At 37.4% G+C, this 27,969-nt stretch overlaps 1 protein-coding gene across 1 annotated transcript in view; it reads right to left on the reverse strand.

Moving 5' to 3' along the window:
- Window positions 1-4,486: 4,486 nt before the first annotated feature.
- The window catches only part of IL1RAPL1 (interleukin 1 receptor accessory protein like 1), a 574,062-nt gene continuing 550,579 nt past the window's right edge, over window positions 4,487-27,969 (reverse strand). Inside the window, exons 7-10 of the mRNA XM_030459987.1 lie at window positions 27,297-27,442; window positions 15,879-16,022; window positions 6,923-7,093; window positions 4,487-5,205 (exon numbers count right to left, since the gene is read on the reverse strand). Coding sequence (XP_030315847.1) covers window positions 4,487-5,205; window positions 6,923-7,093; window positions 15,879-16,022; window positions 27,297-27,442 — 1,180 coding nt within the window. The remainder of the gene's footprint in view (window positions 5,206-6,922; window positions 7,094-15,878; window positions 16,023-27,296; window positions 27,443-27,969) is intronic.

Below are 27,969 nucleotides of genomic sequence, written 5' to 3' on the forward strand. Positions count from 1 at the left end.
ACTTAAAACCAAGAATGTAACTTTCTAAAAAATAAAATCTCTGTGTGATTTAACTGTCATGCAAAGAATGGAAATAAAATTATAAACAGTTAAAAATTAGACAATTAAGCAATTTAAAACCATCTCCCTGGAAAAAATAAAAACAAGCCTTAAAATATAGTTCATATGATTGGTGGTTTTTTTGTTTGTTTGTTAGTTTGGTTTTTGTGAGTGCAGGCCCTGCAGCATAATGGCAAACACAGGGGCAAATAAATATTGTGCCTGTGGCTGAGATTTTTTAAGACTTACTTAATTCCCAAAAGCTTCAGGACAGCATCAGGATGTTGTTTCACGTGAATGCTTTACAGGAATGTGAAAAACGGTGTGTGAACTGAGGAAAAAAATTTCCAAATAAAAGCTTTGCTCCTATAAATTTCTTAGGAGTGAAGCCACCTACTCACCCTAAACATATTTGAAAAGAGTTCCACCACAACCTGAGAACTCAGAGGAATCTTTGTATGCTTGCACCTTTAATATAGCCTGCAAGGCAATTGGTGGGGAAGGGACACAATACAGTCAAAAAATAGATGTGTTCAGGTGTGTTTGACCTTTCTTCTTCACTGACCTTAATCTTATTTTTGAGCTTACTTTATTGCAGTGACTGGTTTTTTTCTTCTTTGGATTTTAATTAAATTCTTTTTTTTTTTTTAAAAAAATATTTTTTGTTTGGTTTTTTTTGTTGTTGTTTTTGGTTTTTTTTTTTTGAGCTTAGGAATGAAGGAAGCCAGTTTTACCCAAGTTTTGCTGCTTTATCTATAATTCAAATGTGTCATTAATGCACAATATCCAAGTAAAACATTGTGAATTTTAATCAGACGGGTATAACAAGCTTTCCAATTATTTTGAGGATGATTATCACCCTTTATGTAGCAAACACGTTCTTCACAGCTGTGCACTAGGAGAAAAATCTTAGTTTGCATCTCAGCCTAACAGTATTTAGCTCTTAGCCAGATTATACAGAGCAGGTTTGATGTTGGCTGCCAGGTGAGAAATGGGTCCCTGCTAAAACGCAGAAGACATTTTGCTGCTGCTTTCTTTGAGGCCAAGATTTCAGTTCATCACATCCTACAAATATGAATTCCTTTTCTCTTTGCTTTTCCAGTATTCTTCTCCCACAAAAATCAGTCTTACACTCATTCAGCTTTAATAGATTTACTCTCAAATCTTACTGCTGCAACTGAGAACTGAATCAGACCCAGCAATGCACTTTGCCTTCAAAATAATTAGCTGCATACTGTACAGTCCCCCATTTCTTTACAGCTATGTGTCTGGAGAACCTATATATTGAATTTCCTCAGGCTGTGCAACAGAGTCCTTTAGTTTTATACCAAGGATGATTAGAGAGATTAGAGAGAGCCTTATAAAGACAAAGCACCACACTTGGATAATTCATGTGCATAGAATCCACATACAGACCCAAAGTTATTGACCAGGCAGAGTAAGCATTTGTGACCATCACGCTGAGCAGTTTTTAAAATAAAGTGCTATTTGCTTATGGCTAAATCTTTTATGTGACTATTGCATGCACACTTCAGGCTGCATTGTCAAAAACTGGAGCACTTTCATCAGAAAAGATGGAGCCTAAGCACTAGGGCAATGACAGGTTTGGTTGATGTTTTTGGTTTTTTTTCATTTTATTTTGAGTTCCAACAGAACTTTTGTCAGACATAGAGCACGTGAACACATAACAATTTTCCAGTTTCCTTCACTGTTCCCCACACATTGCTGTTCATAGAGAAGGAATACTAAGGAGGAATGTTTCTATAGCCATAGACAGCTTCTCCTTTTTTTTTTTTTTTGGTGGTTTGTTTCTTTTTTTTCCTGTTTGTTTTAGTTTGTTTAATATTATGACAAAAGTTTATAAGAAAAACTTTTTATAAGTAGTGTGAATATCAAATAGTATCCATCAGTCCCTGAATCATGCAATTCAAAGTGCTTAAATCTACACTAAAAATAGAACAACAGAGAAGTGTTCCCCATGTGGGTAAGGAAACACCTACCAGTCGTTTAAATGTGACTGCAGTCAGATAGATACATCCTATATTTATTCCACATCCCAATCCTTAACCCAGGGCATGTAAAGGAGAAGGAAAGGAGAAAAAAAATGCTTTCAGAGGATACTGGGGTATTTGTTATTCAGATGAATGAAAGAAAATACCATCAGCATCTGACAGGTGTCTGTAAGAGCAAATAAATAATAGCTTTCTTACTCTATGAAAATAACAACAACAACAACAACAAAAAGTGCAAAGCTCTCTTAAAATTTTATCCGGCCTGGCAGCTTCATTTCCACTTTGTGGATGTTTGGCACATTTCCAAAGGGAGACACCATAATAAAGAACAGATTGTAGAAAAAGACTTCAGCAAATTGTCAGAGAAATAAACATTTTTACACAAATAAAAATCAGTCCTCATCCCAAAGGACTATTAACTTGTTAGGCAGATACTGAGGTTTCTTGGCTTTTATCACAGGAGCACAGCAATTTCCTTCCCACAGTGTCAGTTCTGGATAACTCCCACAAACATCTCCTAATTTGCAGTTTACCCACAGTCTGCCCATCACTTCTCATTAAGAAGACCAAAATATTACCAGCTGCACTTTTCTCTTTGTCAGGATTAACAAACTCCACACATCCCTTATATTGCTCAATATCATTCAGATACCATAAAAAAAAAATAAATCTCAAGTTAATTAATACATAAATAGACTCTAAGGTCTCTTTGCCAGGATACCACTTATATTTCCTCCAGGGAAAATCAAACCCATGACTACAAACCAGTGTGTTGCATACAGTAAGTCTGTCCCAGCTCCTCTGCTTCTGCTAGCAGAAACCAGCAGAGCCCTTGGCCTGAGTATGGTGAAGAAGTACAAACCACCTCCTCTCTTCTTCTAAAACCAGGAAGGACTTTTCCAATACTTAAAACACAAGTATGAGTAAGATGCTTATTTTGTTTGTCTTAAGGATGTCCAGATGTAAACACAGCGGGTTATTTTTTAATTCCCTGGCAGCCATGGAACACACATTTTTTGCAACTATTCAAAGATGGAATCATACATAAAAAATAAAACTAATTTATTTATTCATTAAAGTGAATAAATTGTTTTTAATACTTCCAGGTCTGATTTAAATATTAATTTTGTATAAATAAAATTTATTCTGAAAACAATTATATTTGTTGATATTCATATCAGTTTTTTCTGCCTGAGTTCTTACTGAAATCATGTTGAAATGAATAGTTTTACTTATAGTAACAAGCTAAAATCAAATGAAAGAAGATTTCTTAATCCTGAATATACCATTTTAAAGCACATACAGTTTTTTGAACATTAAAATACAAGGGGACTCTGTAATCCACAGCAAAATAATGCTTTGCTCTTACTTTTTTCGAAAATAACACTTTCTACAGTACAAACTGACAAACCATCTACAATACTGTCTTTTTATTCCCCTTTGGTTTGGAAGTCATCACTGTAAATATCAGCAGGACTCTCAGCATTGCAGTGCCTATTGCCTCACTTGTCTTACTTGCCTGATAACTGCAAATGATCTTATTTGTAGAGTTTCGAGAGGGGAAAAATGAAAAACTTAAATGTTTAAAAATAAATTCCACAACCACATTTATACTTTTTCAGGACATGTTAAAAATAGGGTTTGATTTTATATTTATAAAAGGGATACAATCAACTCATTTTTTAAAATGATAATTTAAAAAAAATAAATCAAAAAACCCCAAACAAACCCAAGGAAACAAAAACCAAACCATCTCTAGTTTCTACATACTCTGTAGTGACTACTGTGAAGCAACCGATACAGGTTGGGTATATTCTGCTGTTTGACAGGTATCTATAAAGTTACATGTTAGATGATCAAACTGTAGTGCTGCCCTCCACAAGGGGTTATTGTAAGGACAGGGAAAGAGCAGTGCACATTACAGGAGCAGAAATGAAACTGGAGGTCTCAGTGAGGGATGGGGTCCTTCTAAGAACAAATATTTTCCAAAAGAGGTGAACTGCAGCAGGCATGGCCTTTGGGAATCAGGCTAGGCAGGCCAACAAAATGGATGGTGCTTCTGATATCGACATAGCTTTGTCCAAGCATTCCCAAGAGAAGTTAAAAACAAACAAACAAAAAGTCTAAAACTATGCTAATGGAGCAAAAAAGTTTCCTATCTATACAGCAGTCTCTTCGTTTAAAAAAATGTAAATATACAAATTCCAGTGACATATAAAACAAAGCCAAAAATGTGAATGGGAAGAGACATGGGTAAAACAGGAAGACCGATGCTACAAAGAAATTGCAAAAACATATGTACAAGACCCTGTTTTTCCTCGCGTGTTATCGATTGTAACGCATGTTTAACAGCAGCAGTCGAGGATGTAGTTCCAGGCACCGGACTGCAGACTCAGCTCCTGCTCAAGGGGGGTCGAGGGCCCCTTGCATTTGGGTCACCAGATGACACTGGATATACTGGTCTCCCGCGGCAGGAGGGGCAGCACCGCACTGTTTGTGTGAGCCTCTTCCGGATTCTGCTCCCTGCTGGTTTTTGTCTGCGGCCGCTGCCCGTTTATAAGTGTCATGGGGATGTTGCAGTAGGTGTGCTGGTTACCTATGGAGGTGAGGGGCAGGGTGCCAGCAGGAGGTACATCGTACTCGTAGCTTCGGTAATAGTGTTTCTGGCGCATCTGCGAGTGATATGTGTTATGGAAGGTGGAGCGCAGATCCGGGTGGGCAGTGGCGAGAGCGGTGGAGGTGGCAGCAGCCATGGAAATTGCGGAGACTGTCTGCAGCTCCCCAAAGGGCCCCTGCTCACTGACATCTAAAACCTGCTCGTTTGTGATGGGTTCAATCCTCTTAAAAGGCATTTCGTACTGTAAACGTTTCCAGAACTTGGAATTCAACTTGTTGCATTTTGGTCCGTGCCATTTAATGACGGTGAGGAGCTTGATGGTGTGTTTCAGGGCCTCGACCTCCTGGTAGTTCATAACTCCTCGTAGTTCACTGCATTCAATCAGTATCACTTTGATTTCACCCGTGATTAACATGTTTCGAAGCCTTGTTTCCAGTTCAAAGATGCTCCAGCCTCTTCTTACCACATAATTTGGAGTCATGACGATGATCAGTCGCTTGCTTTGGTCTACACATCTTGCCACATCTTCAATGTAGGCTACAAAATAAGACATTGTTCAAAAATCAATCTAAGAAAACACTCTGCTCTGTTCTCCCGTGGGGAGAAAGAACTGAGGTAAACCCCTGCTTCCAGAAGACCTCAATAAAATAAGAAAATCATCATTTGCAAATGTGTCAGATTTGCTTGCCAGGACATGTTGCTACGGAACCTGTTTGAGGTGTCCCTGGGCTAGCAGGGAAGTTCAACAAGATCACAGAATCAATATTGCTATAGTTGGAAAAGAGCACTAAGATCACCAATTCCAACTGCTAATATCCCCTTCCCCTCAAAATAAAATAAAAAAAATACAGAAGTGTCTCATCTACACATCTTGTAAATACCTCCAGGTATGGTGACTCCATGCCCTCCTGGGCAGCCCGCTCCAGTGCCTGACCACTCTCTCAGTAAAGAAATCCTTCCTGATATCTAGCTTAAACCTCCTCTGGTGCAACTTCAGGCCATTTCTTTTAGTCCTATCATTATTTACTTGAGAGAAGAGGCCAACAGCCACGTCACTATAACCTGCTTAAAGGTAGTTGTAGACAGCCATAAGGTTTCCTCTCAGCCTCCTTTTCTCCAAACTGAACACTCCCAATTCCCTCAGCCTCTCCTCTTAGGACTTGTTCTTCAAACCTCCAGAGGTTACTTGCAACAGCTGACATTGACATTGTTTGATCCTGCAAAACTTCTATTCCACCATGCACCATGGATTGTGGGTGTTTGTTTACAAGTTGTGATTTTGTATCAATATCTAGATCTTTATTAGAACAAATGTGTCCATCATAATTTTTTTTTAATGAGGCAAAGTCACACAGGTAGGCAACAGAGCAGCAAATATGTGGTTTATGGTATGGGCCCAGTCTCAAACCCAAATGATACTCTATGGTGTACTGTGTGGTTAGAATCTTCTTTTCCTTTCATGCCACTACCACATGCATTCACAAAAACAGTGTTGTCTCTGCTTAGTTTGCTGTAGATTTTAAAATTATCCATGTGATTATTTTACATTATGCTTTGCCTGTATCAACTATCTTTTCTTATCTTTAGTGAAGGACACTCATCTTAGTAGTTGTCTATATGGTTCCAGTGATGTTACGAAGACGACTACAGCAATTTACAAAAAATTTATTGTAATTATTGTACTTATGTGAAAGAAACATGAAAATGATACACTTGTATCATCTGGGATCAATTCTAATTTTCAGTCTCTGGGAATGATCTAGTACCTCCACTGCACATTTGTCTGCAGTGGAAATGAACAGAATTTATTACTTTGCTCTGTTGTAGATGGTACTAATTAACCATTGCCATAGTCCACACACAACTTTTGCTTTCCTGTCTGCATTTTTGTAATAAATACCAAGAATCATGGCTATCTTTACAGGCAAACTGTAAGGAGCAGAAAATGAAGAAATCTGTACTCATTTCTAGATACACAAGCTCTGAAGAAATCTGTGAAAAAACATTTGCCTTTCATTTCCTTTACTTATGTACACCTCTAGCACCTATAGCACCTTTCTGTACTGCCTCACCTTTGATAAATACGATTACTAAAAAATATAATCTTCTTATCTAGGAAATGTACATTAAGAGTGTTTGGTGGCTTATCTTCACGACTCTCTGATGCATTCTGAAGGAGTAGCATAGAAGTCATACTAATGCAATCACTGCATTTGCTGTTTAGGAAATATAAAATCATGAAGACTTGACTTACTTCCAGTGGGGATCAAATCTCTGTCTGGTATGAACAACTTGTATCCATAATGCTTTTCAAGCATATCTGGTAGAATTTCAAGAGCAAATCTTTCTTCTTCTCCAGTTTCTTGGTTCCACTGGTCAGGATCCACTTTGGTATAAGACAGATATGCATCATAGTCTTTATTGTCTATGGAAAGGGGAATAAAGTACATTTATTAATTATCCTTGCTGATTGTCTAGATTATTCCCTAGGAAATATTTCTGGGAGAATTTTCCAGGAGTAGGAAATTCTTCAGATAAAAAGACAAACTTTCATCTAATCTCCATTTTAATCCATCCACCTTTCCTGTTTCACCTAGTACAGGCAATCCTTATTTACACAGATGTAAATGAGAACAGATCCATACCCATAGCCTGAAGTCAGTTTGTTCACGACCATTTGTGTAAGGCTCCATATGGGGAAAATCCACTCAGCTGTGGGATGACAGCTGGTGAGCACAGAAAAAAAAAATCACTGAAAATAATTTGATTTCTTCTCCAGCTTTAACAGGGGAAAGAAAAGTGTGGAAATACCTAGGCTAATGTGCAATTCTCCCTGTTGAATATTAAAAACATTTCAGTCTTGTCAGATTTTTACAATAAATTTAGAGCCTGGGGCTTAAATGCTCTAGGAAAATGGGCACATTTACTTGTAAAACCCATTGGCTTTCCAGGTCTGAACTATTGTTTGAAGTTTAAATCTTTACAACGTCAGCTCCTAATAATGCAGCTCAGATCTCTTGAATTCAGCATGCTTAAATTTGCAAATTTAACATTGCATTAATGTATATTTCATTACTTAACAGCGTGTTACCTCAGTTCAGTATGAGTAATAGATGTACCTGTTTCTTCTGGTGTGCCTGCTTGAAAGACTGAATCAAAAGAGTCATCATTAATTTTCATTAGGAGGTCAATAGTGCCAAGTGCTCTGGAACTAACTCAGTGGAATAAGAGGTCATGTTTAGACTTTTGTTGTGAAGAAAGCAGAAAAAATCAATGGCAAGAGTAGTGAAATGTTAACATCCTTCTAACTCTCCTGACAACACTAAGCACAGGCTATCGAGAATATCAATTGCTTCTAAAGGAAACCTGATTGAATACTCAACTGTGTGTCATAAGTAATGCTGTATTCAGTCAATACTGTCTTCAGTTATTTACTGTACAATTCTTTTCCTCATTTTAAACCTTTTTATATTCTGGTAGCATTATTTGGAAAAGCCCACTGAACACAGGATGGGTACAAAAAGTATAAAGAAAAGTAATCTTTAACAGTCCAATCTTCCTTTCAAGAAACGGTTCATGATATGCCCGTTAGTAGATGACAAAATTAAAGGTGTAAAACTGTAAGTACTTTCACACTTTCTAAACCTGTGAAATGACCATGTTCTCGTTCTCATTCTCTCCCTTGAGCACTTTTTGTGATTATCATCTGTTGGACTGTTGTACCCAGAGAAAAAAAGAAAGGGAAAGGGAAACAAGAAAAGAAATAAAAAAAAAGGAAAAAGAAAAAGAAAAAGAAAAGGGAAAGGAAAAGAAAAAAAGAAAGGGAAAAAAAAAAGAGTAATAGGAAGACGGAGAAATTGGAAGAGGAAAAGGAAGAGTAAGAAAAAAAAAAAAGGGAAAAGAAAAAGGAAAAGAAAATCCACATTGTTTGACAGCCCTGTTGAAAATCTTTGAATAAAGATGAGAATGCATTGTTTCTCAAAGGGATGAATATTAAGAAATAAAGCAGTATTCAAACTGTTTTAAAGGCTCCAGGTATTTTCTGTTAAGGTGGCTTGCACATCCTTACTTAGAGGGAAAATTATTTATGCTGCGCCAGTGTTTTCTTGCACATGAAAATATCACACCAATACATTTATTTAAAATACGCATTTTTCATGCCATGGAGGCTCCAGCTTTTTCACTGACTACAGCTGCATTATCCTGTCATATCCTGTATTGCAGGAACACTTTAGTTTTAACAACATTTGAAGGGAGAAAACGACTACACAGATGGATTCAGGCAATCATGGATTTATTCAAGCTCCAATCTAGCAAGATAGGTTAGGTTTGGGAAACTGTTAGATGCATTAGCATGGTGGTTTCCCTGAGCTATTACACTCTCCATCTGTCAGATTTTTTAACTTTGATGAAAAGTAAAAAGTTCAGTTTACAGTAGTATTAATTTATGGAGCAATTTTGTTATCTGACAGGTTAACATACTGGCATGAGCAGACAATTTAGAAAATATGAAATGCCTGGGATACACAGGGGATGATCACATATGTCTTTGTTGTATTTCCGTGATATTTATCTATTAGCCTGCTTTTAGTTAATTAAAATTATATAGGTTACATTGCCAACTCTGTGAAACATTCAAAGAACTCCAGCAGGCAGATAGCTACACAGCCACCAGAAGCTATCTTTCTGTGTCACAATCAAAGGGTAATGGCATTATTTACTAGTTTCTCCTATTTTCATGGACAGTCAAAAAGGTAAAACTTCAGTTATAATGAAAAATTGGAGAACTCATAAATTGTAAAATTGTTGGAATATTTCAGGAAAGTATTTAAATGCACAATAGATAATGTCTCCCCATTTGGCTCAAAAGTCCCACCTACTCCTGCTTGTAACAGGTGGAACTGAAGCCTACGTTCTAAACAACATTTCTGATCTTAATTAATGTTTTTTTAACATGATGTCCCAATGGATTCAGAGCGTGTGATGGGAGACTGCAGAAATCCAGGTCTTATAGCTCGATTTTCAAACTCTGGAGCTGGGGCTCACATCTTCCCACCCTCTGGGACACAACACACGAAAACAGAAAGATCTCAGCTTTGCACTAAAGCCCTTTGCTCTAGGGCTGGCTTACACATAAGCCTGACTTCTAACCACACACCCAGGAGTCCCCAGACTCCCATCAAGCATGTAGGAAGTCCATCACAGCTTTGTGTTTTCTTGACCATTCATCGGAACAGGTATTTTTCCAGGGGAAGTATTTGATGTCAGCGTATCTGCCTTTTCCAAGAAAGAAAACACTTCAGAAAATTCTTGATCTGCTCCTAACCACAAATCAAGTCATAAAGGACTTGATACTACTACTTATATTGGTATAAAATTCAGTAAATTCAGATCCTGGATGGATTTAGTGTCAAAAAAAAAAAAAAAAAAAAAAGGCAAAAATCCAAGTTCAAAATAAAAAAAAGCTGGTGGCAGCTTTCCTTAAAATGAGAATTTCCTTATTTCCCTTCACCAGCAAACAATTAAGCTTTCTATCCAAGCATTCTCAAAATGAAAATGTGATTGATTGATTGATTGATTGTCACTTGCACTTTGGCTTTAGCTAGAGATTATGTTATTTCTAAGATTTGTTTTGTTGGCTTCCTGTGCCTTAGCAATAAACTGGAATATCTCACTCACTGCATGCTTCCTCCCACATTTAGAAATAAAAATACCTGCTAATAAACAAGAGTAGGATGCTGATCGTTTAACCTGAAACTGATTTTCTTTCCTATGGAGACTTGAAGCAATACATAAACTTTTGTGGTCAATCCACACTTCAGTGCATCCTGAAATCCTCCAGAGTCATGAGCAGTTCCTTCAAAAACACTGAATGCACTGACCACACACAGGCTGCTCTGGGGCTGGATGTAGCTGGCAAAGCATCTGGCATTGGCAGATCTTCCATTTCTAGATCAATAGACAAGAGCTGATTCCCCGAGCACGTCAGCCTAGGAGACTCAGATGCTCATTACTAGTCTGGGAGCAATGCACTGATTTAACTCAGAGTTTTGGGACTTCAGGTGGGGTTCTTGGCAATGAAAGATTTGATCTTCCCAGTGCTGCAGGAGCTGGAGTGACGCTGATGCAGGAGACTTTTCTCTTTAAAACACATGCTCTGTTCAGGAAAGGTTTCAAGTTTTTTCCAGAAACTGCCATTGCTTCAAAATTATAGTGACTGGCATTTCATAATCTGTATTTGTTCCATTATTTGTGAGGCCACGTTTAATTTACAAATTTCAATCATGTTCGACACACCCAATATAATAAAAAATGTAATTTAAATGCTTAGTTGAGTAAATTGTCCAGATCCTAAATCTTTCAAAATGTGGTTTGGCTTTTGATAAACAAACTTTGATAAATAACAGTACATATCTCTATCTATATAGATTTATATATGATAGTTCCCCCTTCCCCCTTTTTTTTCTGAACTTTACATCTGGACTCTTAAACCTATAAAATCTTTTAGTTTGGAATCTAAAGATGCTATTAGTGATATGGTTATTTTTAAATATATATACATATATTATACATCTACTTTAGATGCTATAAAATAGGCAGAGAGAGGAAGAGCAGGGATTTTCCTTTGAATTTGTACGTTTCAATGACAGAAGCTAGAAAATTCCATTTGCTATGAAGACGTAGAGATTTTATCGTTTGAATTGCATTTCAGATTTAAATAAGTAGCATTAAAAAAAAAAAAAAAAGTGTTAACAGAAGTAGCTCTCCAGCAATAAAATTGTAATTAAATAAGGGTAAAATCCCTTTTGGTAAATGGTAATATTTAGAAAGATGAAAGCTGCATCTTTCTAAATGCAATTTTAATAGAATTCTAAATTGATCTTCATAGTGTGGGATTTCTTATAGCAATGATTTGCCAATAGCCAATAAGAATACATATGCAGTGGTAAGGATGCTATTGCAATCTTGTACTATGTGACCCCAGGGGAGATTCTGTAATTGCCAAGTCACTAACTTCAGCACTAATTTCAGTCTAGCTATACCTGCATAGCATAATCATTAACACAAGTGCTTTGACAGTGCCTAAACCATTGGTAAAAGTTATAATTGAAAGTTAATGACTAAATCATACCAAAACCTTAAGAATCTCATAGCAATGAGTTTTCTTTCTGTTTAGGAGGTTTACTGGGTTTCATCCCGCTAGGCCACTAAGAAATACACCTTGCCTCCACTTGCCTTGAACAGTTATTAATTTACTATCTGGGCAATCCCATAAGTCTATCCATGAACCCTGCTAGTCTTTTGCAGATAAATAAATAGTAAGAACAAAAATCATTATTACCTAAGGACTCCCAGGTGCAACAGAGTCTTCAAAGTAGAAACTGTTTCATCAGTCTCTTTAATTTGAGCATTGATTTGCTTCCCCTCAGCACTCAGTAGAAATTTGTCTCTTTAGAAAGAGTAACCAGCACAGCCAAGAAACAGCCACTATAGATGTCACATACACAGTCCAAACAAGATTTCCTGAATTTAGCAATATCAGCTCAGATTTTAATCAAGTTAGGAGCACTTTGGTTTATTTCAGCAGTGGAAAGGGAGGGGGGAAGCAGCAGCCTGCAGAACTGAAAGTGAAACCCAGAAGTACCAAGCGGTGGCTCCCAGGTGCCTCCCTTGCCTGCATTCTATGTGCACAGAGAATGAGTTTTCCCTCAAGGTTTCCTTGGCAAGGAAAGGTGAGAATGAGATCAGGACACCACTAAGAGCTCCTGTCCAATGTTGTAGAAATGGCTAATTGGACCTAAAGGCATCAAGGGGCATTGTGAAGGTCATCATATCAGCTGCTAAACCAAGCTCTCTGTTTCTAGTTATCATATGCCTACAGGTTTTTTAATTCTTGAGCCTAAAGCTTGAATTTGCAGCAGCCCAGCTGTGAGAAAAAAGTTTAATATAAATTCATTAGAAATTATTTACAGTACATTCATTTAGATTTTCTATTTAATTGTTATTTTTTTATTCTTATCAATTTTTATGCCAGCCTCTTAATGTAAAATTTCTTCTTCTTTATGATAGTGTTCACCTTTGGTTTTTTTAATTACCTCACATCAAAAATTCCACTCATTTAAGTGGTTATTAATGTACACAGATAATGGGAGAAGCTGGTGCCTGTAGACTGTTTCTACTGCTAACTGCACCACATTCTCTTTCCTCTGAAACTGTAATTTGGAATGTAAATGTATGCATAAATCCATGATTTTGAGTAATTCTGTCTACCTGACCAGTTTTCAGCCTGTCATGCATAGACGTGGATTTATTCTTAGTATAACTTAAAACTGGCATACAGACACTGTAAAATCCCAGGTCTTGAAATTGCAAGAAAAAAGTGAAAAGAGCTGTTTTGGTGACTTTGAGCCTCCGGACCCCTTTAAGGAAGCATCATAAATGGTACTGTTGAGAGAAGTGGATGATTTCCCTTTCCAACCTCCCTCAATCTGCTGTGGCTGTCATGCCTTGGGACTGATCCTTGCATAATCTGATGAGCAGGAGCAGTCTCACAAGGGAGAAAGTTGTCCCTGGAAAATTTCCATAGACTTAGGGAGCCTGGGAGTTAGCTTGTCTGCAGGCAAAGAGCAGATTTAGTAGGAAAGGCAGGGAATTAAACAAGAAAACAAAGGAAAAAAAAAAAGGACCTTCAATGCCCATTCCCTGAAGAGAATAAGGCAAGACTGAGCTTTAGTGTTTGCAGGAGAGAGAAGAAAACAGAAGTAGAGTCTAGTTCCCAGTATGAGAGAGAAGATGGGAAATGAAAAGCTGCAAGTTAGTGAAAGAAGGAATCAGCAGCTGCGATCACTTGCTTAATCTGCAGTAACTCTACAGAAAGTAATAAATTAAAGTGGGTTAACTGGAAGGCTTAAATACTTTGTTTTCAAATATTTTTCACAATTTACCCATGCCTCCCACAGAAATGAGTATATTAGCCTGAGAAAAAGTGATGTGCCTAAGGCTTGGAAAGGAAAGATGAATTGTGGTGAGATTTGATATCCTGAAAGGGTTCTCTGATCAGATGACATATGAAGAGTTGCATTTTAAAAAAGATTTTCAACTGAAAATTTTAATTGGTCCTCACTTTTAAAGTGTTTCAAATCCTCTCTGGGTACATTATAGTGCATACACAAAGAAAAACCTGAGTTATTTTGGTATTTGCTTATCTTCATGCTGTCCCAATGTATGACAGAATGTGGTGTAAATTATAAATAGCACATGGATGCTTTGCTCTTGCACTGCAGGAGATGCAGTTAGAAAAAGGTTTTAGAGTTCAGCATTTTGTGCCTATCATAACAAACTAATCTAAAGGAAACCATCTGAATATATGTCTGCAATTTACTTCTACATAAGCTGTGGCCTGATCTTCTGTGGGGCATTTGCTCTCTGTCACCTTGTCTTTGCAATTCCAGCTGCAATATCTTCATTGGCACAGTGGGTTTTATCCATGTTGCTATCCTGTACTGGATACAGGAAGAGCTACAGATTTCCATTAGGAATCTGCACATACTAATTTTCTTCTTATATCACTGCAGTTAAGCACACAAGCTATCAGTGTTTGCATTAATCATCCAAGCAGAATCCATGCTTTGTCTTATTTAATGATGAACATTGTTCAGAAGAATAAACTGAACAGATATTGATTTTTCTCCTTTTGAGTCTTGGAACAGTATCCTTTAGACGTCACATTTTTTATGTCACTTAAAATGTGTGGTTACAGTATTGCTGTTCCCAGGTGACCAGTGTTTGGGATGGGAGGAGGGACATTAGGTGTATGGTAGAGTAAGTTGGCAAATTAAATGGAATTATTTGAGGTAACAATAGCTGTGACAGCTGTGAAAGAGTTACTGATAGTGAGAGAGGAAACATTAAGTTGCATCTATTCAAATGATTATCAATGAAACTATTTCAGCATAATATGATATGACTATTATTAAATTCACATGATTCAGGTAAGTAATCATGCCCATTTATACTAGGGGCTGCTTTGTGAAGGACTGCACCTCCTGAAAAAAGGGTGTCTGCCAAAATCTTCAATGAGGCACAGTCCCTCTGGGATCTAATTTCCTCCTCTGTAAAATAAGTAGAATAACCTGATTTTTTCCCCACACTGAGCTGCTGTATTAATGCATCCTCTTTGCAAATCCAGTATAAGTATACGAAGTGTTCCAATGTTCTCGGGCTTGTTGTTCTGAGAACTTTCTATTTTGAAACCTTATGCATTTTTAGAGAGAAGGCAAAAGTGGGTCATTCCCTAGAGATCTTATTATGGCATTCTTTCCCTTATATAGGGACCTCTAATTCTTCTGCTTCTTTTCTCCCTTATTGCTGACAGATTTGGCCAGCACTTGTTTATCTGTACATATTTACTTTAATATGTCACAGTGGCTTCTACCCACGGGCTGTTACCTTGAACTTTAAAATAACTCTTATTAGTATTTCAGTGAAAAAAAAGGTCCTGTCACCTAAGAAGTAGTAGTAGTGCAAGATATCAAAAACTCTGACCCGAAAAACCAAACCTTATTAATCAGAGCCTGCAGTTCAACCTAGTTTACAGTTCAACAGCAGTTTTGATTAGTGGAGCTAGAGGCAGAGAAGACATTTTTCTTCAGTGTTTCAGAAGAGAAGAAAGTAAAATGCATGCATACGTTTGACATAAGCCAGCACATACAGAGCAGATTACTTTTGCTTAGGCTGGGTATCCTTGAATCACAGAAAAAAATTAAGGACCATTAGCCACTCTTAGTGGTTAAGTAAATGAACTCAAGAAAATGAACTGCTGAGTACATTCACAACACCTGGTATGGTTTACTGCAACTGATCAGCTTAAACAAGCAATAAATTGAGATTCACATCAACCTCTACCTAGAGGTCTAGACAGAAAGTGAAAATCCTTAATATATCAATGCTGGTAATCTATGCTCAGTGCCAGGAATAAAAGTTTAAGACATGGGTATTTTCTGAAGCTCCAGATAGAAGTGTGTACTGCAATCACTGCTGCTTATGTGCTGTATGAGAAATGCATATTAAAGTCAGTCCCTAATGCAGTGAGAAATAAAAATTGCAGTTGTGAATACATCTTGAACTGAAATGAAATTTTGGCCTTGGTGGTGAGAAATGAAAGACAAGCACACTTAGAAAGCAGGAAACGTACCAAAAATCTGCCTTACCTCCATCTAGTTCTTCAGCTCCAAAATGATTCCTGTAGAAGAGCATAATCTCTATCTTGTAACACTTGTAGATAGTCACTAAACAAACAAGCAGCAGCAGAATAGCACCAAGCCCACCAGCAAGCTCAACTGTGTACATCAGCTCTGCAAAGAATTACAAAATGCAGTAACAACCACATTCCAAACTACAGAAGGATTAGGATCAGACCTCACACTTACATTAAACATTAAATAAAATAATCATAGAATCATAGAATCATAGAATAGGCTGGGTTGGAAGGGACCTCAGAGATCATCGAGTCCAACCCTTGATCCACTACCGCCACAGTCACTAGACTATGGCACTGAGTGCCATATCGAGTCGCTTTTTAAATGTCTCCAGGGACAAAGAGTCCACCACCTCCCCAGGCAGCCCGTTCCAATGTCTGATCACCCTTTCCGTGAAAAAATTCTTTCTAATATCCAATCTGAACTTCCCCCGGCACAACTTAAGACCATGCCCTCTTGTCTTACTGAGAGTTGCCTGGGAAAAGAGACCAACCCCCGCCTGGCTCCATCCTCCTTTCAGGTAGTTGTAGAGAGCAATGAGGTCTCCCCTGAGCCTCCTCTTCTTCAGGCTGAACAGCCCCAGCTCCCTCAGCCTCTCCTCATAGGATCTGTGCTCGAGTCCCTTCACCAGCTTGGCTGCCCTCCTTTGGACCTGTTCGAGGACCTCAATATCCTTCTTGAACTGAGGGGCCCAGAACTGAACGCAGTACTCGAGGTGTGGCCTTACCAGGGCTGAGTATAGGGGCAGGGCAATTCACAATAATGAATTGTGATTTATTTATGTGTTTGGGTTTTTTTATAGGGCCATCCAAGAATTATCTAATTAATTTTTTTTTAATAAAATATCTTTTCTTATGGTATATCTGCATTGCTCACTTAAAAACAATAATTGCTGAGGTTGTGTGCGTGTGTGTGTGTGTGTGAATATATAAAAAAAGATATTTGATAACTCCGATCTCTCTGTAGGTAGATCACAGGTTGCTTTACACTGATAAATGTTGACATTCTGCTTAAAATGAAAACAGAGGTGACTGTTTCTTTTTTGGGGACTATAATGCAAACACAACTCATCCCTCTGTCCTCACACAAATAAGAAGAATTTCAGTCTACTGGAAAAGATTACACTGAAGATTTGATTATTTTCTAAAATAAATAAACAAAAAAGCAACCTGAAAACTTGAGAAATAGGAAGACAAATTATCCAGGGAACTCCACAGCCTCACATCTCAGTTATGTATTAATATCTTGGACACAGTTTCCCAATGATTTGCCATTTATGTTTATTCTCCCCTTTCCTCTAGCAGGGTTAGCTTATGCGTAGTCACAGCAAACCATTGCCATTTGTCTGTCCTGACATTGCCATTCAGACTGTGACCCCCTGATGTCTTTGCTGCCACTGGAGACTGTCAAAATGGATTGAGATCCTTGCCATGTAACACTGTTTCTGAGGATGGGGACATTTGCCCACAACTTTCCACCACCAGTAGTACCCTCAGTGGGCCACTTATCAGTGCATAAGCCATATGCCATCATGGACTTTCACCCTCTGACTCTTAAATGTTGCATCACCAAGGAAGTTCACACAGTTATGTGGTATCCATTTTGTTAATTTTCATTTGCTTATGGACTGAAAACTGGCAATGTTAAAAAAAAAAAATGGTAAAAAGGTGGAAGGGAGAAGAGTGTTACTAGTAGTTTTGCAATTTGCAAATTAATAAATGGCATATCTTGAGACCACCCATACTGTTCTAGTATCATTTAGTTTTGAGGAATGCCAAGAAATCAGATCTTGTAAATCCAAGATATGCTGTTTGCTTCATAAAATTCTATGCTGGAGAAAGCTCAGTTCTGTGTTCTTTTGACAGTATTCTCTTCCAGTGGGCAGCTTTTGTCTGAGTGAAACAGGGTAGTCCTCAAGTAAACTTTCTGTGTGTCTCTGGGGTTATGCAGATACATTACCTCGGCGCAGTACAATTCAATTAGAGAAATAAAAGGTTAGAGGAAAAAGTGAAAATTCCAATTATTTCGACTGTGTCTACTGAGAATCGCATACTTTTTTATTATTTTGAGGCAACTGTAAGAAGATTTCATTGCTCTCCTGAAGACACTAAAAGTGTAATAAAATAAAATAAAAAGGCATTCATATTCCATGTCATTCTCTCCCAAACTGTGCTGGAAACTCCTTTGTGTTAGAAATTTTTAAGATCGGCATGGATTATTTCAAACTTTTAATAATTTTCTGGTCCAGAGAGGGGTATATTATTAAAAACATCTAACAGAAATTTTTTCATGGACAAGCAATCAAGTATTTTAGAATACAAATGGAAATGTAAATTACTGTGTATTGGTTTACTGTATCCTTTTTATCATTTTATACTACAGGTGATGCAGCTGTTAAGTGGTAACGAGAAAGAAAACTTTACAATTTTGAGTTGCTAGGCACAAAATATTTATTTCCCTCATTATTACTCATTAAAGGCAAGGAAAAACTTTACAGCTGGAAAACAAAAGTTTTTTTTCTAAATTAATAATTTTGAGATTAAATGGATAAAAATAACTGCAGGTTGTCATCAGTTCTCTATTACAGTCACGAAATCCAACCAATGGACTGCATCAGCATTGTCATCAAAGAGTCCCTCTTACTTATCTTTTTCCCCATGAAATAATTAAAGATTATGCCTATATTTTTACTGCAATAAAATCTATCTGAAACTATTCTAAATTACGCAACCAAAGCAAATAAAATTCTCTAAGTCACCCTGACATATACTTAGAAAGTACCCTTCTATGTGCTGCTGCTAAGCCCATCACAATCACTTACAAGGATAAGGTGATACTTTCTGAAACAGACAGGTTTGCAAAGTTATGTACTCTACCCATCTAGCAACAGTAGCTTTGTGTTTTCCTCCCTGATGGACAAGATCCATCTGCACACATTTGCTCTCTATCTTGGGTGCTATTTGAGAGGGTCCAGAGGCAGAGGGGAGCAGTGATTAGCCTCGCAGACTGATGCATCCTTACACCCAGCCCTGCAAATGCCTCATCTAAACCCTGAAGTGCTGGAAGTGGGACAGCAGCATCTGTGAAGCTCCAAGGAAGTCGGGACAGATTGGCCTGGGCACAGAGCCACAACAACTGATTGCTTCCAGGCCTTGGGTTTGTGCTTCTGCAGGATGCTAAACCCTGTTCCACAAGAGCACTGACTGGCTCCGAGCTGCCGTGGGGATTTTGTGAACAGTGTTACCCTGCACTGAAGTGAACCGAGGGTGCGAGGAGCAGAAGGCTTTTGGTCCTGCCTCTGCTGTCAGCCCTTGAAGTGGCTGAAGCCATTTCACATTTCTCTGCCTGTCTCCCCAGTGTGAATTGGGGAGGGTGTGTCTGGCTCCTTTGCAGGAGGATTTACCCCTGAAAAGGTGTTCTGTGTAGTGACTCTTCAAGTGTAACAGCGAGGTTAGAGTGTAAAGCTACATTCGCAAAAAGGGTTTTTTTCTGCTGCTTTATTCTGCCTTTTGCATTGCGATTTGAAAGCAAATGCTGCAGCAGGCATTCCACTCCCTTTGAAGTGAGATCTGTTGTTCCTGCTGAAATTCAGGTTTCCTGGAGTGGCTCCATGCTAAAAAGATTCAGCTTCGGCACAATTCCACATCAGAGAGGACAGAGGAAAAGTGCAACCTTTTAAAATGTATTTAGCTTCTGTGTTAACAGTGCTCAGATTACAGACCTGGGCCTCCTCAAGGAGCTGAGTCTGAATGTAGGAAATAGTAGAGGAAAATTGCTCAACTACTCCTTAGGGGGACAGGCATTCTGTTAAACACAACAAACGAGGCAGTGCTAGGGAGTTACATCCAGCAGCACAGCAATCATTTAGTTACAGACAATTAACAATAGTCCGTCAGTAGCATAGGAACAGTTCTACTCCAAGGGAAAATGCATTGATTACTGCTGCAGTAGTAGATTGGTTTCTGAATAAATAGCTCCAATTTAAAACAAGATTTGTTACAAGTATTTTGACCAATAGCTACATTTTTTTTTTCCTTATTGGGAGGCTTTGGCCAAGAATTCCAGTGAAAGTGATGGCTAATTAAAACAAGGTATGTGTCCTCTCCAAATACCCAGCAAGATATAGCTGGTAATAAAGGCACTCATTTTATACTGATTCTATCCTAATTATTAGGCGTATTTGTAGGATATACCTTTCATCTTCATCTGGCTTTAATGTTTGATAAACCTCCTTTCACTGTACCACACAGGTAATTCACATTGTAGATGGCAGCGTAACAAGAAAGTAAAGTGTGATTCAAAGATTCATGTATTTTGACTTATATGACATGCTTCAGGAACTCTACATTTAATGATCTGTGATAATTTAAAATTAAGCTTACTCTACTCATTAGCGCGCATATAGCTGAGCTACTAAGAAAAATAATTATATTTCAAAGATTTTTTTTGTGTGATTTATAACTCTTTGAGGATATATGATCTATAACTGTTTATTCAATTTCTGAGCCTTTTTCAAAATCCAGTTACAGTGTGTCTAGGGTTTCAGTTTTGCAGTCACACTGATTGATTAACTTCATGGACTAGAAGTAATTCCTCCGAAGTCAACAGGTCTATTCACAGAGCTTCAGTTTAGCACATACATAAATCTTTACAACTTTGTGGACTAAACTAATTTCCTCTCTCTGCTTGTCTTGGTTAGTTTAACTCACAAAGCTACAAGGTTCTGTTAGAGACAGTTCTCAGTTTGTCTACATATACTTACATAGGCTTCTGTTATTTAGTGAAATGTAAGGGTAATGAGTATAATTTGGAAGGGGACCAGTTGAAGGCAATATTGAGGTCTTGTGATGACAGCTGAGATAAGATAAAGAAGGCAGATACTGACAACCAGTGCAAGACTGATGTGTTGAAATGTGCAGCTTTGATTATAAGCAGGTGTGTTTCTTTCAAAGGAAGGAGGCTCCCTAACACACGAATACTTGAGTGTCATTTCAGACGACAACAGTAACCAGTAGGCACAGTTTAGGTTAGGAAAAAAGAAACCCATACGCACAGTTTAAAAAATGGAGAAATATGTGTGGTTTTTTGCTCCCTCTCCCCCTTTTCCCCCCCTATTCCCTCCTCCCCCAGCTTAATACAGTATTCATTATGGCATGGCTGTAGTTAAACCTTCCAAAGTATAGCATATGGAACCACAGCTTTGTACAGCATAAGCACATCCAATATGCATATAAATATATATATATAATCTATTCTCTCCTTTTTAAGAATTTTTGTTTGTTTCAACACGACATACAAAAGCAGTTTGTATTTAAGGTACCTAAATGGCTTTATGGATACTGTTGTGAATAGTGACCAATTGCTATTTTAGCCATCAATAATACCTCTGATACCAGTAGAAACAGCTTTGGTATGTTCACTAGTTTGATTATGAAATGTTTTTTTAGCACAAGTTGAATGCTTTCTACCAGTATAGGCCATGCCTGTAGATGTCTGCAGAGTTGACTTAAGGTGGCTAAATTTAGTTACAGTTTTCAGTATGGATTTCAGTGCAGTAGTTTCATTTTATTTTTTAGAACTGTTCAGAACTAGTTATCTCACTTTATTTTTTATATTGATATATGGTATATATTTCCAATTTATCAATGAAAAAGAACTAGCCTGGTTTGGTACATATGTAGTTACATGTGCAAGCACAAGACAGGAATTTTGTTAACTTACTATTATGGCAGGCAGCATATCTGAGCCTTTGTGTTGTTGGATTTCTCAGTATTATTAGAATAGACACAGCAAATTATTAAAATAGAAATATATATTTTTTACCAATGGCATTTTTATAATTTCTGAGGCATGAAGAACACCTGTTCCCAGCAGGAGAACAGTTACATTATCTCCAACAGTATTTTAGCTCAAAAGAGGATAAGGTTGAAAAAAAATAGATGCTGCAATGTTACTGAAGTTTGCTACATTAAAATACAGAACACTAAATTTTAAAAGCAGTTTTTACTTCAGGATGTAGGAAGAAAGTCATTATCATGAGGAACTGCATTGATCTCTGGTTAGTTTCCCCAAATAAATTAATTGTGTATGGCTTAAAACTTTACTGATAGGAGAGCTTCTATTTGCTTATTGCACTGCAGAAGTCAGACCACCCACACAATTCCTTCTTTTGGATCTTCTGAAAGAAATGAATGTAAGAAGTACTGGGAGGTGCTAAAATGTGGGGGGAAATGGAGTACCAAGTTCCAAGGATGTAAGACCATAAAACATACTGTTTACATTTTTTTCTTAGGATAGCATTAATGAATAATTTAGCTCTGCATGGATTATGGGAACAATATGTGACATTTTATTTAAAAAAAAAATTCACCCTTGCCAATCAAGGTTAGAATTTCACTTAAACATTATGTAAAGAGGAGAACTATGATAAAAATGGTATAAAACCTGTTTTAGAGAGAAATCTGTTAAACTAACCAACCCGTTTGACACACTCTCAGAGGAAACTTAGGTTTAAGAACATGCTAAGTAATCTGACCTTTTTAACTGGAAATACCTTAATCCAATTTTCTGAAGGATGAGGAAATCTATACTGATGAAGAAAATGGTCTCATGAAGAATAACTGCCAGGGAGCAGTCTTTGTATTCTACTAATTTACTGATTTTAGAGGAGATTGAATGTAAGAAAAAACAAACCAGAACAAAACAAAAAAACCCAGTAATTTTTGGTTAGGTTTCAGACAGGAAGGAAGACAATATTTCACTTTTGTGCCTATGTCATAAACCCCTTGGAGGACTGAACCTTTGCACTGCTCAGCACAGTGACAACCTGAAGGCTTCCTCAAGGGCCATAGGGGGATGAAAATTCAAACCCACAAAATCAGTTTTCATTCCCGTTCAAAAACCTTGTGAGGAACAAGGAAAAGCTTTGCCTGCAGTGCAGGATGAAAACTGAGTGCTTTATACACTGTGTAAGGTCTTAACTGACCAAGTGAGTCAGAGCTTTACAGCAGTTTTGCTTCTACCGTGACTCAGTGGTTTCCTGGGGTGTTCAGGTAATTAGGACCAATTACTAAAAGCTGAAATATAAAATTCATCCTCTCATATCTCACATGAGAGTGAAGCTCTATGGCAAAGGGAGCTGTAATACCACAGTTTCTTTGCAGAGATTAGAAAAGAACTTTTTTTTTTTTTTCCTTTTTGTTAAGGTCTTAATTGTCAATACTAAAAGATCACTACTACTGTGTGAAATTGTGTCCTAGTGACTGCAAATGCTCATGCGATAGAAAACCTGTTCAAGATCTCAAGTAATAAAAGAGATTTACACTATGAGGTGAGTGACATTGTAATTTAAGGTGCTCATCAGCAATTTCTTTATTGATAATAACTTTATGAAGAACTCAGAATTACTTGGTATTCAAAATTTGCTATTAAATTGTACAGGAAATATTATATGGTGTTTATATATTAATAAATTATGAGTTTAAATTATGGCTACTTGTTTGTAGGTTTCCTCAAAACGCATTTCCCATAGGAAATTTTAATTTGTTTCTTTTTCAGAAATATGTATTTTCCTTTGAAAAATTTATTTCAGTGAAATTTTTTTTTGTTCCAACAGAAAAAAAATATTTCAACGATCCCTTGTGAGGCTATGGTCAACAAGACCGATATACGCCCACAGAGAACACCTGTAACAGAGGAAAAGAAACCCAAACCACACAAGAGGAACAGGACAGGAAGTTACATAGCACTGAAAAAATGGGAAGGAAGGAAATACTTTGAAAAAAAAATGCATAAAATATGTTACCTGCTCTTAGTTCTTGTCTCTGTCCCATGAAAAATACAAGTCTATTGTTAAGCTTTTAAAATAATATCGTAAACATAAAAAAAAAATAATGCCAAGATAGAATTTGAGGTTATATTTCCTTTAGATTGTTACTTGTGGACATGCAGACAAGACTTTACAGAAAAGTAATCACATCATTAGATAATCTTTATTTCCAACATAGTCTATGATTGAATGAGACTACAAAGGATTTGAGTGAGCATAGAAGTCATACTTTTCATAGCATTGTGGAAGAGGATACTTCCTACTTATGCATTACATTTTGTAGCTACTACATCGATGGGCTATGGGCTTGAGTTAATAACCTGTAGAAAAAACCCCCCATATTACAGCATGTGATCCACCCCTTATATCATCTGTGATATTTGATCTGTCACTAATGAATTTGTGCTTAGTTGCTGTCACTAATACTCTCAAAATTAATTTATAAAAGGTTCCTCTGCCTGGTTGAAGTTTAACCTGAGACTGCTACAGCTGATAGATAATAGCATTTGCTAATGAGTAACAAAATCACCTTTAGATTATAATGAGTAGATTTCTTTTTTGCTTCACAATGGTAAAGGTGATAGAAAGAGATCTGGTCAACAGTGGGAGGAAAAGAATGAAAGTTAAATCTCCTGTGTTCTGATCTCTCTTTTTCTCATTTTTTGGGGATAAATTTTGTAGAAATGAACCAGAAAAGGAAACAGCATCGGTGTTGTCATGTTAAAAATGCTTTACCACCTTTATCCCTGAGTTAAATGCTCCCTGTGCACATTGTCTGAGGAAAGATAGGAATCTAAAAATGGTTAGCTGGATGAACAAGTACATAGATCATAGGTTTTCTCCACTGGAACACAGAAAGTAAAACAATCCCAGGAGCAAATCTGGGCTCAGCTCCCTGAGATATAGAGTGCTGGCAACTAAGTTACAGGGTGGTGCCAGGCGTCCCAACTTTCTCCCTGTCCTGGAATTCCAAACCAAGGTTGCTTTTCCTGTGCAAGTGGTGCTGGAGTCCAGGGATGCAGTGTTCTATTCCCCTCCTAAAATTCCTCTCAGGAAAGTGAAGGACCCAGGTTTCTCTTCCAGGGAAGGAACAGGAGCCCTCTTTCTCCCATTGAATGTGCCAGGCATGGTTTTGTGGTGGGGACCACAGCTGGGTAGACTCTTCCTGTGGTTTTTGTGGGATGAGTGTGTGTCCCTTCTGGACTGAACAGTGGTAAGAGTGTGGAAGATCTATACAGTTTTTTGCTGGTGATTTAGACTCCGAACTCCTTGCCTTTTCAGTTCCTGTGCAATGGCAGGCACATCCAAAAGCTCACCCCATCAGTTTAAATGGATGGAGAATACGTGTACCAGGGCAAAACAGAAATTTTAAGACTGTTTGAAAGGTTTAAATTTTTTATCTGAATTCCCATTGCAGCGTTTAGCCCTAAATATCTCTGCTTCTAACTAAGGCTTTAATGTCCCTTCTGATCCTGGTGATAATGTACCACATAGGAAGTTTAAGAAGGATTTTAATTTCTTTTTCAGGTATCATGTGAATATTCTATATTCAGCATTTTTGTTGGCTTATAATGCTGGGAAAAAAAAATCACTAGCTACAAAACCAGTAAAAGCTAATACCTCTGCAAATCCTTTGGCTCAGGAAGTAAATTTACCTAATTTTTAGATCTCAATTGTTCTAAGTGAGCCAATAATCAGAAATTAATATAAACCTATTTCTTTCCTAGCAGAGTAAATTTAGATCTAAACAAGGAAACCTAAAATGAAATGTTGTCATGGTGACATAGAGAAGACTAAGCAAGCAGTGCAAAGCTCCTCTTCCTAGGAGACCTGAGAGACTAGCTCAAAATTTTATCTGTCATGGTTAATTTATCATTTCACTGAAACAGTTGTCAACATGCAAAGTATGTAGGCTTCTAACAGGTACCTTTTGTTTTTTGAGGGCACAGCAGATTTTGTTTCCAAACTACAATTTCATATTCAACCTTACTTGAAGAGAAAAAAAAGAGGCAATTAAATATTGAGATTACTTCTTCTTAAGCAAGTCATCATGAGGCTACATACTGTGGAGTGTTTGACATACTGATTTCTTCAAGAAAGGAAGCAAGGAAAGTAGACCTTTTCAAAATTCATGCATGGTGGTCACAGAACAAAAAAGATTTCTGTGTTTTCAGTCTTAGAGTTACTGCTTGCATGGAAGAGAAAATAAGGACTCAACATCAACATGTGACTGAATACATAGCAGTTCATTAATTATTGGTTTAAAAGTAATTTAAGCCTTAAGATTTCTTCATTTTCAATGTGTTCCATACAGTAACTTAATTGCTAAACACAAGCCATAAGATTTCAGTGGTTTTCATGTTAAATTCTTGTTTGATTTCAAAGATTTCTGAATTGGGATTGTGACTACCTGCCAGTAAATTGCTGAGGTTCAATTACTTAAGAAGTCGATTTCTCATCTCAGTAAATTCAACAAAATAGGGCAAATATCGGGCATCTGGTTATTTACATCTGCATCTCTTGAGGAGCAATGACAAGAGTTCAGAAAAAATGGCTGCAAATGAGTTCTATTCAATTAGCTGGAGGTACAGAAAAATACATTTTAATAAATGAGTCACACTATCTTGATTTATGGCTTCCTTTTAAATTTAGACAGGCTTTGCATGCTACAAGATTAAATTAGGGAAGACATAGCTGCTTTGATATGAACTGAGATACCACAAGCAGTTCAGCACCACTGTTAAGAATCTGGCTTGTTCACCTTTACAAACAGTCTTAAAAAAAGCACAGTAATAACAGCAAAGTGCAGACACTGCTTCTGATTATTCTTTGCTCTCTTAAACCAGCAGGATGCTGCAGGAAGATGGGGAGTGTCAGGCCCAGGCATGTGGAGCACTCTCTGGGAGGTAAAGTGAACAAAGTGGATCTGGGAACCTAGCGTTGCAAGAGGTTCTCTGCTTTTCCATAATTATCTCTGTGGGACATGGCTGTGGCCATTAGACAGGATGGCATCATGGGATGTGAGTGGTGGGTAGAAACAGGAAGGTCCCTAGAAGTTTCAGTCATGACATTTCACTTCAGAAATGCTGGTATGAAACAAATGTTTTCGAAGGAAAATGTCCACGGTCAGGCTATGCAGGAACTACAGTGGCATGTGGTTTAGGTGGTATTTATGATATAAGTGGAATGTATTTTTGCTGGCTTTTGTAAAATTTATTTTTTACAGAAAATTATTAAACTTTTATTAATTGTGGCTTCCTATTATTTTTCTTTCAATTGGGTATTTATTAAAGGTCATTAATTAATAAATCTGACTTTTATATCAATACACTTAAAAGGTATTACTGTATTTTACCAGTGACAGACACAGATAAAAACAACATTTCTCTTCTAGTCTGAAAGCTGTACAAATGCCTGGGGAAAAGTAATCATTGCTTACCAATATCTCAGGAACCCAAAGTTCATCATTGTATCAGAAAGATGCTCTACAAACTGACTGCCATTATCATATACCATTCCATGGAGAAAAGCTTCATATTTACCCCTTTTATGCAGAAGAATACTGGCATGCCGGCGTCCATTTCCATTCTCAACATAACATGAGTAATTCCCCAGGTCTGCCTCTTCCACAGAGTCAAGAATCAATGAGATGGAAACCTCCTGTTCCCCGAGATGTTCTTTGAGAACCCTGAGGAAAAAGCAACCATTGCTGCTATTCTGCTTCTATCATTGTGGAGCATTAGATAATAATGGCATAATAATGCTACTTACAATTCAAAACTCTCTGGCTTCAAATTTGGCTATGGCTTGATGAAATCTTAATTAAATTATATCACTCCCTTTTCTTCTGCACTTCTAATGAGGAGGTTTGGCTTTGTAAATGTTAATGAAAGCTTCAGATAATTGTCTTCTTTAAGCAGTATGATGTGCAGACTGATAATACAGTATTGCATGTTCTGAGGGAGACCCTGATCAGTAGCATGGGGAATCTTGAGATGTTAGAAGTGAGAAAACTGAAGAGTTATTTTGGGGTGTAGGGTCACACTAAGAGTCTGGGCCAAACACACTATTTGTGCACTTTCTGAAGTTCTTCAACATGCTGCTCAGAAACAGTGTATTCATGACAGGGTCTGAAAAATTATTTCTTTAATATATTACAAGATTTGACTATATCATAAATTAGTGGAAAAAACTGCCATACCAGATGCCACTTGT

The sequence above is a fragment of the Calypte anna genome, chromosome 1 (genome assembly GCF_003957555.1).
Source record: "Calypte anna isolate BGI_N300 chromosome 1, bCalAnn1_v1.p, whole genome shotgun sequence".
Lineage (NCBI taxonomy): Eukaryota > Metazoa > Chordata > Aves > Apodiformes > Trochilidae > Calypte > Calypte anna.